The sequence below is a fragment of the Stegodyphus dumicola genome, chromosome 3 (assembly GCF_044657685.1).
Source record: "Stegodyphus dumicola isolate Sdum_Otavi_A_Nest chromosome 3, ASM4465768v1".
Lineage (NCBI taxonomy): Eukaryota > Metazoa > Arthropoda > Arachnida > Araneae > Eresidae > Stegodyphus > Stegodyphus dumicola.
This window is the reverse complement of record NC_140770.1, coordinates 57,194,092-57,209,935: the sequence shown is the minus strand read 5'-3', so window position 1 is coordinate 57,209,935 and position 15,844 is coordinate 57,194,092. Positions and strand designations below refer to the sequence as shown.

Sequence of the window (15,844 nt, the reverse complement as noted above, 5' to 3'; positions counted from 1 at the left end):
TTAGTTCATTTTTCCACAGTCCAGAAAAAAAAAAACGGGTAGCTTACCCATTACCCTATTTCTTCATTGACTCGACAGTCCAAGGTGAGGCCTGGTCATCTCCAGACATCTCAGCTTTGGGCAACTGTTTTTCCAGTTTTTGACATTTAGATTGTATAAGTCATTTTCAACACAATTGAATCATCTCACCTGGGGTTCTACCCCGAGGTAGCTTACCCTACATGAAAATCAAAACTCTGAAAAGTTGAAACCCTGTAATAAAAAGTACCCTAGAGTCCTATTTGTAGGACTCAGAGCTAGCAATTATTTCTGATATGCAATGGTACTTCAGTATACGCCCGCTGTAGAATAAGTCCAACTTGGTAAGTCCTATTTGGATGCGGGAAAAAAAATTTGTGTGTGTGTGTACTGCATTTATTTAGATAACGACTTGCGTTCTGTTGTTGCCGTTGCTTATGCTCGCTTGTCTGACAATAAGTCTGCCAGGTTAGCGTCTAGCATGGTTTATGCTTCACGCAGGCAGACTGACAAGCTTCGTTGGCGTTATTGGCTGGCGTCTGTTATACAGAATTGGCAAACTTTTCATGAGATTCGTAACTAAAGACATGTTATTCCACTAAATTTTGTCACGTTGCAGAAGTTAAGCCTGAATAAGAAGCTTGGAGCGTTGAAGAAGTCAAGCTGTTGCTGGTTTCTTATATTTAGCGTGATTGGTATGAAAGGTAATTTTGTATGTTTGTATTTTCGATTATATTTTGGATTACCACTAAGGTAAGATAATGTAATCAAGAAGTAAAGAAAGGACCAAAGTATGCTATTTTGCTGAATTCCTGTTAAAAGATGAGCTTTTATGATAATTGTAAATATAAAATAAAACAAATTTGTAAAATGAGGTTAAATTAACTGATTATGTTAATCTCAAAAGAATTATTGGCCTAGGATGAGACATGCCTTTGTGGAAAGCATAAATTTGAAAAGAAATTGTATGATAACAGTAAATATAAGATGAAATATCAAACAAAAATACATTTGTAAATAAATGTAAAATGCGGTTAAATTAGCTGATTATTGCACGTTACCTACAGCATTAATTTAAGCAGTTCATAAACATCACCACGAGTGAGAAAAGAATAAAGTCTATTTCCTCTTAGGCCTTTTTCAAGTCCCCAGTAAATAAATTCTCGCATATTTGGGCACAAAGCTCACCCCATACACTTTTTGAAGTCCCCAGTAAATAATTGCTCGCATATTGGGCACAATAAATTTCACACACTCCGCAGCACTTCACTTAGGCATCGCTGAAATCTGAACTGTGAATTCATCTCCAAACCAAACACACATAGATGTTCTTTGGCCAAGCAAGCAAGGTTACTAGCTGAAAATATGCCTATTGCGCATTCGTGAAGCATAAACCATGCTAGGGCTAGACGCTACTAGTCAGCACAAGCCCACAAAATTCCTCGTGGTAAGGAGCGCAAGATTACGCCTGCCGTTGGCAACAGCCTTGAGCACCTTACAGGTGACAGTGCAATTTGGCTCAGTTCCGCCCCAATTTTGAAGGAGAGCACCCCGGGGGGGACGGATCCGAGAGTCTTCCATCCCTCTTCCCTTCCACCAAACCACATGGAGTACTTTCGGTTCACCGCATATTTAGAATACCCCCATGCCGCACCGACACTATACATTTAGAAACATCCATACCCGGACCTTTCGGCACGGTAATCAGCGACGCTAACAACTATACCGGTTGAGAAGCTACTACAGCTACAGCTCGAGACAATGCTACAACCAGTTGCGCACAAAAACGCGGTAGTAAATATACGGCAAACTCTGATGCCAGATCTTTAATAAATAAATGGATGTCAAAAACTTTGCAGAGAAGTACCATCCCAACAGATCTCAAACAAGCCGTAACAGCATTGTCTGGAATGGCCAAACAATGTTACATTTTCGAAACATCCTGATGAGAAAGGAAAACAAAATTCTTTGGACAGATTTTTATTGAATCAGGTCCAAGAAGGAAGCTGACAGAAAAAAAAAAAAAAAAAAAGAATCAGAAAAGAGATAAATAAATCTGGTAAATTAATCATTTAAAAAATGTGCATTATGTGTTTCATCCACTGCATTTATATTTTAACATGAAGCAATGTTCTAATAATAGTAATAAATCTTTTTTTATTAGAGCAGAATGATTTTTTTCCCTTTATTTTTTATTCGAAGAGTTCGTCTGGTATACGTGCAGTTTGGTATACATCCAAAAATCTGGAACAATTAATGACCTCTGCTGAGGTAACACTGTTTCTAGAAATGTTTTATTTTATTATATCTACTGAGTTGTTGGCATCAAGTTTACCAAAACAGCAGTACAGATGCAGCTATTCTTTCAAGCAATCAGCATGATTGTTCGAATGCGTGATGTCATGAGCATGATTGCATAATTGAATGAGTCATATACTTGACTGAGTCGAATTTATGCCGAAATACGTTGGCGAATAAATTTTCTCACTCAACTTCATTCACACTGAACGTGATCTCTTTCAAATATTTCCAATTAATTAAATATTGATATTTAAATGTACTGAACGAGATTACTCCACTTATAGGCAACATTTCCCGTTTTCAGTTATAGTAGTTTAGATTTATTACAGTAATTCAGTTTATGTTCTACCAACTACAAATACAAAGTGAAATATAAATACGGTATTTCCTCGCGTATTTTTCTATTTAGCTTTTTAACGCGTTCTATTTTTTTTTTTTTTTTTTTTTTAATCTCCTTTCTCAGTACGTGCAGAGAACGAGTTTCCCTAAAATTGTAGAACTAATTTTTCCACCTGTTAACGGTTTCCGTTTTACTTACAAAGACAAACTCTCGCAAACTGCTTACGAAGGTCACTCCGAACCTTTCCCTTCTAACTGTTGAAGTTTGTGACAGCCTGGCATACAAGAACCAACATATTAAAGCGAAGCAAACATGAACTATCATTCCGTCTATGATTTCGTGGAATCGGCTGCATAGTCATCTTCTCTAATTACTTATGCATGATTTGAAGCCTAAGAAATAGCAGAGACAACAGTAAGAACAGACGACATTCGAGTTATTGGGAAGTAGAAATAAAGATATTTTATTATAAATTGCATTGTTTATATTATTCTTATTGAAATTTAGGTTTCTTTTAAAAAAACGATGTCGTTATAGTTACAAGTATAGTTTATCCACGATTACTTTTCATGTGTTATATTTGCTTTCTATAAATGCCTCTTTCGAAAATTTAATGACACACATACTTTTCCTCTCGATTTTCAGACGATAAAATTAGTTAAAAACAAATAATATAAATTAATTTTTTTTAAAGTCAATTCCTAGTTAGGTCAACAAAGAAAAATTTTTAAAATACAAAAAAAAATTTTAATACAATTTTTTTAATTAAAAATTTTAAAAAATTTTAATATGTGTAAAAAATGTATTACATTCATCCACTACGAGTTTAAAAAAAATGTATTTGAACTTGAGTGGGTGAATAAAATGTATTTTATTAACGATTGAAAATTTGAACAAGATATATGAAATTTTTCGAGGAATATTTTCGAGTAAGCTAATAGTGGAAATTTAATATTAAAGGAGAAAAATACGGAGGAAATACAATATTATTGCGATATGTGCAATATTCATCAAAAAACAGTGTTTCAAAACACGATCAATCATTTAGAGTAGCCCTGTGTTACTCGGTATTTTTTCCCAAGCTTTTCCTGTTTAAAAGCATTTATTAAAATTTTAAAAAAATTTTCCTTGCGCTTTTGACGTATATTGATCATGTATTGTACGAGGGCTATCCAGAAAGTAGATTACGTTTTGGAATAAAAAAATAAACAAAGTATAGGAAACAAATTTTATTATATACAGATGAAAGCCACACTCAAATACTACTTTTCTACATAGTCACCATACAAATTAAGGCATTTATCGTAGCGATGTACGAGCTTGGAAATTCCTTCGTCGAAAAATTCGGCCGCCTGCGCCTTCAACCACTTCGTTACCTCTTCTTGCCTTCCATCTTGCACAAAACTTGTGGTAACCAAGCTTTTCGCTGATGATTTCGTGCAACAAACTTCGCGAAATTTGTGGAAAACTCAAAGAAAGTTCCGTTATTGTGAAATTTCGATTTTCACGGACTTTAGCATCGACTTTTTCGAGAAGTTCGGCGGTCACTATGCTGGGTCTCCCACTTCGATCTTCGTCGTGAACATTGGTTCGGCCATTTTGAAATCTTATGACCCACTGACGCACTCCACCTTCAGTGATAATGTTGTCCCCATACACTTCACGAAGCTGCCGATAGATTTCTATCGGTTTACAGTTTTTTGCAGTCAGAAACCTTATTACTGAGCGCACCTCGCAGGATTTTCAATTAACGCAGACATTTCAAACCGTCACAGTATCTGAACGGAGCACAGCACGAACCTCTCACTAGCACGGCTAGATGCAGACTGAGCTGCGCAACGCTCTGACCCCAAGATGGCCGTGCTAGCCCCGCCCCTAGCGGACACAGACGGAAACGTAAAGAGTTCTTCGAATGAATGGCAACTAAATTTGGCATTGGTTGGAATAAGTTTACAAAAATTCTGGAAGGTTACCTTCTATGCCTCATGTTATGTAAAGGTCACCAATTTGTTTTTCTTGACGGAAATCCATTCATTGACTTACTCAATACCGTATATATGTTTTCTTTATTTTTTTGGACGAAAATGAGTGTATATTTTTTAAACAGGCAAAAGGCTAAATATTTTACATTCATTAGAACGAAATAATTATATTTATAAATTGTATAGTTAGGATAAAATTCATAATATGCATATATTGATAATAATGATATTAATAATAGTAAGAATATACAGTGGATGGACAAAAATATGGAAACACCTTGTGAAATGCATGTTTGAAAAGAAAGATTGATTTTAATGAAATATGTAGGTGGCGCTGGCGTTTTTGACTACTGACGCCACCTATACAACTTCGTAAATGTGCTAAACAGTTCGGTTGTTGTCGGAGTACTGTTATGTGAGGTTGTCATTGCATTATGTCAGAGTTAACAGACTTCGAACGTGGGCAAATTGTTGGAGCACGTATGGTAGGTGCTTCCGTAAGCAATGTAGCCGAGGTGTTTAGTGTTTCGAGAGGTACTGTATCGAAGATTTATTCCGCATATTTGAAAAGCGGAAAAACATCATCTGCTAAATCACAGCGCGGACGAAAGTGTGTCCTGAGTGATCGTGACAGACGATCATTAAGGGCAATTGTGACGAAAAATAAGAAGACCACAGCTGCAAAAGTTACTGCTGAAATGAATGTTGTGTTACCGAACGCTGTGAGTACCAAAACAATTAGAAGGGAGCTTCATAAACAGGGAGTTGCTGGCCGTGCTGCAATTGAGAAGCCACTCATCAGTGATGCTAATGCCCGTAACAGGAAAAGGTGGTGTTTAAGTCATAAAGCCTGGACTATAGAGCAGTGGAAGCGAGTAATATGGTCTGACGAGTCTTCTTTCACATTGTTTCCCACTTCTGGCCGAGTTTACGTCTGGAGAACGCCATCTCAAGCCTGTAATACAGACTGCTTGTTGCCAAGAGTGAAACATGGCGGGGGTTCTGTTATGGTTTGGGCAGCCATATCGTTGTTCTCTGCTAGCCCCATGATAACTGTGTCAGGGCACATGACTGCCAAGACTTATGTGAACATTTTGGCCGATCAAGTTCATCCCATGGTACAAACTTTGTTCCCCGATGGTGATGGTGTCTTCCAAAACGACAAAGACCCTGTTCACATACCTCGCATTGTTCAGAACTGGTTTTCTGAGCACGAGGATGAGTTGTCCCATCGCCCCTGGCCACCACAGTCACCAGACCTGAATATTATCGAACCTTTGTGGTCTACATTGGAACGGAAAGTGCATTCTCGTTATCCACCGCCAACATCGTTATCTGAACTTGCCACCGTTTTGCAGGAAGAATGGTATAATATTCCCTTGGCAAACATACAGGAACTGTATTTATCCATTCCGAGAAGACTGTAAGCTGTTTTGGATGCCAACGGGTTTCTTACACCATATTAAGCAAAGAAACATGTTTTTTTAAAGGTGTTTCCATATTTTTGTCCAACCCCTGTATTTATAAGGTATTTCTCCCACTTTCCTAGCGTGCCTTCGTGGTGTAGTGGTTTTGCACGCTGGGCCGGTATTCCAGAGGTCCGTGGTTCGATTCCCGGCGAAGGCGGTTGCTAATTTTACATCTCTCTGGCTTATAAAATAAAATATACCTAATGTCTCTACAGTGGCGCCCGAACTAAAAGGTTTTGGATGATGATTCTCCACACCTAGGATTTGGTGATTGGGTCCCCTAAAAACCCCAGTCGCCCTTTAAAAGGGGGAGTATATAAGGCATTTCTCCCGCCTTCCTAGCGTGCCTTCGTGGTGTAGTGGTCAGCACAATGAGCCGGTATTTCATAGGTCCGTGGTTCGATTCACTGCGAAGGCGTTTGCTAATTTTTCATCTTGCCTGCTCCCAAAAAATCCTAATGTCTCTACATATTAATAATAAGGATTTATTATTATTTTAATAATGAGTATATATTATTAATAATAAGTATATATTAATAATAAGTATATATTAATAATAAGGATATACTAATAATAAGAATATTAATAACAATAAGAAGCATAGATTATTAATAATAAAGATATACCAATATTAAGAATATTATTACTAATAAAAAAAATTGTTTTTAAGTTTTTTTTTAATTGTTTGGATTAATTTTAATTTGCTAAATTAGTGAATTTATTTTCATGGATTGGTTTTGCACTTAATTTGCTTATGCTTCTGAATTGAAATGATATTGTAGATTAGTTCGAGAATTAAATCTTTTATATGTTTACATCTTTTTTTTTTTTTTTTCTTTAAATTTGCTTTTTTACTTTTATACGTGTTTGTTAAAATTTAAATTTAATTTGTTTAAATTTAAATTTCATTCCTTGCAGCAATGCCGCAAAGAATTATTTAATTAAATTTGTATTTAAATTTAATTAATTTATTTAATTAAATTCAATTTTTTCTTATTACTAATAACGATATACCAATATTAAGAATATTAAAAATAAAGCATATTAATAACAAGGGTAATATTAGTAATAAGGATAATTTAATAATAATATGTATATAGTAATAATAAAATATATGCTAATAATAAAAATGTTAATAATACTATATTAATACTAATGATTAAATTAATAATAAAGATGTTATTGATATTAATAATAAGGACATATTAATAATCAGGATATCAATATAATAAAGCTATATATTTAATGCTTGATATTCTATTAATACGCATAAAGATAAATTCAATAATAAATACATATTAATAATAGGGATAAAATTAATAATAAATATATATTAATAATAAGAGTATTAATAATAATAATAAGAAGAATATATAAATAATAAATATAATATTAATAATAATAAAGATATAGTAATAATCAGGACATTAAGAACAAAGATATATTAATAGAGATAGGAATATATTAATAATAACCATATATTAATAATAAGGAAATTAATAATAACAATATATTAATAGTAATAATTTTTTAAATGTTGTTCAAAAGCAAAATCACAAAATATTTAAAAAAAGAATATCTTTAGAATTTCCGATATACAATCTCTCGCGCTGGAGATAATTTTTTTTTCCTTAAAATGTTGCTGTTGCTCGCTTTGAAATCGTTGAGTTCGTTAATCGATTTTCGTGAAAGTTATATAAAATATGAAATAGATAATAAAACAAATTCAAAATTCCGGCTTCCATCTGCCCATGTTCGGGTGGAGGATTACGTTATTCAAAATTTGATGGCTCTAGGTACCGTCGTTTTTTCACAGTGAGAGAAAAATACACACATTCATGCAGATTTTTTATTATTTAAATTCTTTAAATGTAATACAGGACGATAATATTTGATGGCAACAATTTCAAAAGTGATACGCCGTTTACAGTGAACCGACGCAAAATGCCGTTTCGAGACTAATAGTCCATATGCGCTAACGCTCCTTTGGGCTAAAAAGTGAACATCTATTACTTCTACAAAATTTTCTATAAATCGTAAAAAGAGAAACGCTGAAAATTATTTTGAGATTATCAAATATGCCCTTCTGTTTGGTGTGGTGTTTTGCAATGCCATTTGCGATATCATTATGCCCTGGTTCGAAATATGGATGTTCTTACAACAACCTACCATCTGCAAAAATAATGCATAGGATTCTTTATGGAATGAATGGAATGAAGGTACTTAAAATAGCGTCGAGTCGAAATTCCCTTGAAGAGGTTGATGCAACAAAAACAAGGATAGGCGATCCTTGGATCCATTACCCGCGTTGGGCGGGGGGACTATCAAAACTGCACGAAACTGGACAAATTCCTACTGACACCTATAAAGAAACTCAAAGCTTTATGTCAGTGATAGAAGCTTTCATCCGTTTTGGAGGTTTTTTCCTCGTGGCAAAATGTCTTACTTTGCACTGTCAAAAATTTACAGTTTTGCACCTGAAAAAAAAAATATCCATTTATGGATTGAAATGGATCGGTTATTGGAAAAAAAATTCCAGCATTCTATGATCACAAATATATGCTATATAATCTAAAAAAGTACACATTACTAAGCTAGTATAAAAAACCATACGCAGTATTGTATTTAATTAAATATGTAAGAAAATATTTTAATTTTCATTTTAATAGACCCTATAATTCTTTTAATTTCACTTTTATCCATTAAGTGTAAGCTTTCCATTTTCTCAATAACATTTTAATGTGCAACGCCGATGTGCACTTACGGCACGAATGTTTCTTGAGCTCTTTTCACTCATTCTAAATCTCAAATGTCCAGCTGTTGATCTGGAATGCGAAGAATCAAGTTAAAAGCTTCCGGCCACTCCCAATAACTTATCTTAACTATTTCAAGGACAAAGAAAATGTGCAAGTTGTGGTATCAAAGTAACGTTTTACAAAACCCTTTCCAAGAACTCTTTCCCATAAATCTGTAAAGAGACTTTCAGGCGTAAGAGAGTAATTTCTTTCAGGGTCACTCTTACTGTATTTGAGATCCTGGGCGAAAACTTTTTCAGTGATCTTCCTTAAAATCCGAATAAATAAATATATAAATAACCAAATAATTTTTTTTTTTTAATCTGAAAGGATTCAGATTTTAATTGTGGGCCAGAGCGGTTATTTAAGGTTTTTTACGCTCTTGCTGAGTATGCAGTCTACATGTCTGCTCTTGCTGTCACGCCTGCTAAAGAACTTTTAGAAATCCTTTGCTCATGCTAATCCTTTTCCTTTTTTTAGCCCAAAAGGCCCAGAAGGGTTATTAATTTCGTTTTAGCATTTTGCGTTGAAAACATTAAATACATTAAATATCCGTTTCACTTTTCAGATTGTTGCCACCAAACATACAGCCCTGTATTATATTTAAATATTAACGAATCTGCATAAATGTATGTATTTTTCTCGCATTGTGATAAAACAAATGTACCTAGAGCCATCAAATTTTGAATAACGTAATCCTCCACCGAATATTGGCATCTGAAAGCCCTAATTTGGAATTTGGAACTTGTTTTATTATCTATTTCATATTTTATCAGGCATTAAAGAATTTTTGATTAATAAACTCAAGGATTTCAAAGCGAAGAATGGCAACACTGTACCACAAAAAAAGGGGAGGGGACATTTTTATCTCCATCGCGCGAGATTGTGTATCTGAAATTCTAGAGATATGCTCATTTTTAAATTATTTTGCGATATTGCTGTTGAACTTAATTTTATGGTTTAAATGCGAAGAACATGATATTAAACAAATAAAGGTAACACACAAAAGCGTTAAAAAAACGCCCCTTTGGGCGTAGTGTAAAATACGACAGCTTTCAGATTATTTTTGTTTATTTATTTTTCTTTTATTTTCTTCTGTTTATCTCTTTAATATTAAGCATAGTTTTCTTCTTATGCCACACACAATTCAATGAAAAAAAATCACAACATTTTTAAAAGTTCTATAGCAGTACATGTTTAGAATTCCCGATGCAGGGTTAAGTGTTGGTGCATATTGTTTTATATTTTTTTAGTCTTTCTCAGTTTATCATATCAATATTCAGTTTTCTTAGTGAGATGGCTAACAAAAAAGTTTTTTTGCCTGCTTATTATTTACCTTTTATGTGTTAACTTTGTTTTTTAAATATCACGTTCTTCTCATTTACGCCACATAACATTCAGTACAAAGCAAAACCACATAATATTTAAAAACAGCATACCTTTAGAATTCCCGGCAGAGTATTAGAGTTTACCATATATATTTTTATATTCGCTATATTATTTCTTTGAAAAGTAACTCCTCGAGCAGCCAGCCACCTAAAATTGTTGTAATAAAAAAGAAAAAGTATATACTGGTTTGAACGAGTACATAAGTTAATGTAATTTCATAAAAAATACTGAATATGATTATTATTGAATACGTCTGATGATTTTAATACATGCCTATTTTAATCAATCACATTAAAAGTAAGAAAAAATATTCTTAGGCACTGTGTTTATTGCTTTCCAATCGCTTAGTTTATTACTCGATAATCTTCCAACTTAAATTTGAATCTATTTAATTCTACTGGTTTTCTTTCAATGACTATAGTTACTCTGCTGGCTATTTCTTCCTATCTTGTTCATATGCGAGCAAGTTCGCTTAACTCTTTCGCATCGAGAGAGGGCAAAATCTCTATTCCCCAAACATCGAAAACGTCCGTATCTAAGAATTTCTCCTGGAATGCTCTTCCTTCCCCCATGACAAATTGAATACTACAGCGCTAACAATAGCCTTACTTAAGTAAAGCGAGAACTTCTTTCTTCGACGCTTTGACACTGTGTGAAGTTCCCCCTTCGGACGGGATTGCAACTTCGGGCATCAAAAGCTAAACACTGACAGTAAACAAAGGAAAGGAAGGAACAAAGGAAACAAGGAAGCTACTTTTAGTCAGGGATAAATAGTCCTCTTTAGTCCTGACTTTTAGTAGCTTCAAAAGAATGATTGACATGTGATTTAACAACACCTGAAAGCAATGAGTAATGCAGTAACGTGATGGGGGATGGGGGAAAGCACTGGGTAGGAAATTATTCAGGCGTTTCGGGCGTCCAGCCCAAAGAATCTCTAAGGAGAAGTAAAGGTTCCCCGAGGCAAAAGTGGCTCCTTCAGACCGAAGAGGCACATTATGTATATCCCTGAAGCTTACTTTAAAGGGGCAAACCATCCCAAAGCTATCCACCCTCCGTACCTCACTGCGCATGTGCGAAATAACATCAGGAGGCAATAAAGCAGAGGCGAAACAGGTTTACATTGCGTCTATTGAAGCTTTCATTCTTCTCCTTAGATATTCTTTGGTCCAGCCGATGTCTGAATGCTCGGGCGTTTGGGGCGACTTCGATGCGAAAGAGTTAAACCAGGCGATTCCTTCCCTATCTCCGACGTTAGGTTAGGTTATCCTAAATATGGTAAAGCCACAAGAGCTATCCGCTTATAAGGAGGGATGTCTTCGTAGATTTTCTGAGGGAAATTGGCTTGTATTCACGTTATACATGGGAAAAATCACGAAAACTTATCAAGCAGCTAGCCCCTTTGTTTGGGATCGAACTCAAACTAGGTCGAACTACCAGTATTCAACACTCTTAAACATCTCGGCCAAATATTGGGGCTTCTCTTCTTCTAAATGCAAACAACGTATAATTGAATTTGTGGAGTTCCTTTATGTTAATTAACCAGTTATTTCATTATTTAGATCTCTACTACCACTGCTTTCCTTCCGTTTCCACGCCAGAATACAAATCAACTCAAGTGTATTTAAGATGAGGTTCTTAGATTGTAAGACACAGCGTATTCTGCCTCTCTAGACTACATTACTGGGTTGCTAGCTCAGATAAGATTTGTAGTTTCCGGCCTTGCATTGTAATTGCCGATACTGAATCTCAACACCGGTTCAAATTGTGAGCCAAGGTTGCGTTAAATTAATCTGTGTAGTTTTTGGCTATTAGCTTATTTAATTTAAATTTTACATTTGAGCGTGCTGTTGCTTTAACTCATCTCGCCGTAAGTTCTGACTAAGTTCGCAAGCACCAGGTGTGCCTTCGATTCTTCCTTAGTTTCAAATAAAGGAACTTTTACTCCCTTCTCAATGCCCAGTTGTTATCTTAGACTTAGCGATAATTCGGTGTCAGTCTGTGTAAAGTTCGGTAACAGTTTATGATAGCTAAGAGGATTACTAAACTTTATTAATCAATTATTTAGCCTTACTTTCAGTTGAAGCGTTTTAGAAATTTGAAAATTTACGTATAACTAAAAGAAAATATATAAACGACATTTTTTGGTGCATGAAATAATATGAACTAATAGTTTTATTCAATAATGCAAAAAAAATAAACTATTATACAATACTTTATTTATTATATAACCATTACAATGGATTTTATATTATAAAACGGTTTATTAAACAATTATATAATGGTTTATTTACAGTGAAATCTGAATACTGTGTCACTCTTTGTCCTAAAAGTAGAGTATATAAGCTGAGTAACTTCGTGCGTCACTATTGGGATTGATTAGAAAGTGACTCTTCAAAGCGACTGACACAGTACATCGCTCTTGGAACCGATTAAAAGGTGACGTATTAAGAATTAAATTAATGCGTCACTCGTTTCAAAGGTCATCATTTGAGAGGTCACATCATTTTCAAGGTGACATGATAAGTGGAGCAGCTTTTAAAACTGTGTCGGAAAAATATTTAAATTAACATGTAAGATATTTTCGTTTAAATGTGAAATTTAACTCAGAGAAAAAGTTTTATCTAGTACTTGTGTTTTTATTTTATTTAAAAATAGCTCACGATTCGATTTTAGTTACGTAAATAACTTTTAAAAGTTTCCGAAAATTAGATCGTTGATGGCTTTTTGCTCGCTTAAATATCGCATCTGTGATGCTTCTAGTTCATCAATGCTCGATATTGTAGTTCTTCTTCTACAGTTATCAGGGTCCATATTCCAGTTCTTCATCATTTTGTACTGAACTTAATATTTGCATTTAGAATACGGTTGCCATATTTTAGAAAAGAAAATCTAGGACAATTTATGAAAAATAAATTTCGGCGTTAATAAAGCCTACCACTTATACAACCCAGTTTTGTTTACTAAAGTTCATATGAAGAAATAAAAAGAAATGTTAAAGCAAGAGATTTAATCAACAACCAAATAACTGAAAAACCGATTGAATGCATTTTGCAGCAGGTTTGTTCAGTAGTTAGATTCAAATAATTATAGTGATAATTATCTGATCTGTCCGTCCGTGATGATCTGTCTACACAAGAAATAACTATCTACTAAGTAAATATATAATATGAGCCTTTATAATCAAAGCCCACCAGCGACCGAGCGGTAAAGTCGCTGAACACTGGTAGTTCGGTCCGAGGTTCGAATCCCGCGAACGGGCTGGCTGCATGGGTGTTTTCGTGGTTTTCTCCATGTGTAATGTGTATACGAGCCAGTTTTCCGTAGAAAGTCCTCCACGAAGGCATCCCTCCTCTTAGGCAGATAGCCCTAGTGTGCTTTGCCGTAATTAAATACACCACACACACCACCTTTACAATCAAAGCATTGTTGATGATGATAAACCAACAGCTCAAACCAACTTATCTGCGAAAATGTACATTACAAATTATAAAATACGGAATAAAATTTATCCAAACGTGTAGCCTAGATCTCAGTCTATAGAGTTCTATACTTCAATAAGAAATGCGTTCATTAGCTACAAAAGCATTTTTTTAGACTACGGTTAGATTTTCTTACCTATCTTTTCAAGCTGTAAAATATCCTATGGAGGATATAAACAAGTCTACTTTGACCATGCAAACGCATCTTATATCTTTCTTTAGGGTGGACTTCACGAGATTTTTTAATTCCCCCCCCCTTAGCGCAACACCGACTAATATTTTTCATATATCTTATTATTTTCACATAATTATATTTTGCTTTGATTTTTTATGCCATTTCAGCGGACAAGTTTAAGAAAACTCGCATTTTTCAAACTTTGTGCTAGAAAATTGTGGAATCACTAATAAATTTCCTCTTAGAGGGAACTTCCGACTGCATGCTAAATTTAACGTTGATCTCACACAGGTGATACGATAAAAAGAGTGACGTGTTATTCAGGTGAGATCTCCGAAACTTACGAAATTTCTATCCTTACCAATCCAGAAATCGGCGCCAGAGCCAATGCAACCGGTGCAGAAATTTTTAAAATTTTAGAGAAGCATAAACCAAAAAAAAATTTAGTGATGGCAAATTTTTTTTAATTTAACGGAGATCTTAGGCAGTATAACTTAGATAAGGCAAAATTTTTAAAATTTAAGGAGGCACTGCGCAGCACAATTTCGAATTCGCAGAAACTGCATTGGACGACAAGTTGCCTAGTGTTGTCCCTGAGTAGGAGCTGATTCTCCTAAAACTATGTGCACTCACTCTTTAGGGGCAGGGGCACAATTATTAGGTTCCATATTAATTAGTGGCCTGTAATATTCTTGAGACAGTTAGTGTTGGCAAAGGTCTACAGGCAACAGAACGTTACAAAAGTCTGGATTATATGATTGTGTTCAATAGACTTGCCCAATGTAACGTTAGTATCTGTATGAGTATATTTATGCATGATTACACAATTATATCTTAATTCGAAACTCCGCTACCATGCAAGAGTATTAAGACAATATGTGACATGTTACAACAAAATATTGTTGCCTGCATACGAGTTCGTAAGGAATTGAATGCACACAGAATGCATGACAGCTTGATAAAGTTTATTTTCCCAAAAGAAACACTTTACCGTTCTGGAACTTTCTATAAAGACAAGTCGTGCAACTCTTCACAGTATCACAGAATTCAATTAGTAGTTACACCTCAAACTACTAAGATTGTTAACACAACGCAATACAAAACGTATCTAACAGGCGAAGCTCTGACGAATATCTCAATACTCCGAAGTCAGCTTTGAACTAACAACTGAGAAACTGATGCTGTCCTCGGTCTTATATGCACTTCTACTCAATAAGCAACTAAGGCAAAACATGGAATAAAACAAAAACTATTTAATAGATAAATCTTGGCTGCTTTGCCCGTGAACTAAGCACATTATAGGTCCACTCCCCCTTTGGACATTTCGTGGAGGTTCAACCTCCACTATTACCCTTCCAGGGAAGCAGCGCATCACCTGGATACGACACCAGGCAGCACTTGGTCGTCAATTGCTCCTGCCAGTCACATGGACGAGCCCATCGCAGAGGCCTGTTACCCAGCAAACCGAGGGGATAAACTGGTCCAACCGCTCAGGACATGCTAGACTCCGAGGCCGGCCAATAAGTGACCTTTCCCAGAGCCGTACAGATCCTAGCCAGTAGCTTCGTATACAAGTAAGCCTTCTCCTATGTAATGGTCTCTTTTGACGATGTCTAGTGCCTGATAGCGTGTTCCTGGCTCTCGCCATATCATTGCTCTTTGGGAATCCTGAAATCGAAACTCATCCGTAAACAGTACTTGGCTAAACTGCTCTTGTGTCGAACTGCGATATTCACGGGACCAATCCAACCGCGACTTGATATGCGATGGGGACAAAGGAGCACAAATTTGTGTCTTCGGGCATACTGTCCAGCTTCATGCAGTCGACGCGATGCAATTTGAGGGGATATGGGGCGTCCTATGGCCAGTCCCATTTTTTTTATCATACTGCCGGCT

General features: G+C 35.3%; 1 protein-coding gene across 3 annotated transcripts in view; it reads right to left on the bottom strand.

The window, feature by feature from the left end:
- The window catches only part of LOC118192218 (uncharacterized), a 345,204-nt gene that overhangs the window by 313,357 nt on the left and 16,003 nt on the right, over window positions 1-15,844 (bottom strand). For 2 of the 3 annotated variants that reach the window (XM_085812924.1, XM_085812926.1), the window contains exon 2: window positions 10,345-10,441. The exons of the other annotated variant lie outside the window; for it this stretch is intronic. In XM_085812924.1, coding sequence (XP_085669050.1) covers window positions 10,345-10,380 — 36 coding nt within the window. In that variant the 5' untranslated portion in view covers window positions 10,381-10,441. The remainder of the gene's footprint in view (window positions 1-10,344; window positions 10,442-15,844) is intronic. 3 annotated transcript variants of the gene reach the window in all.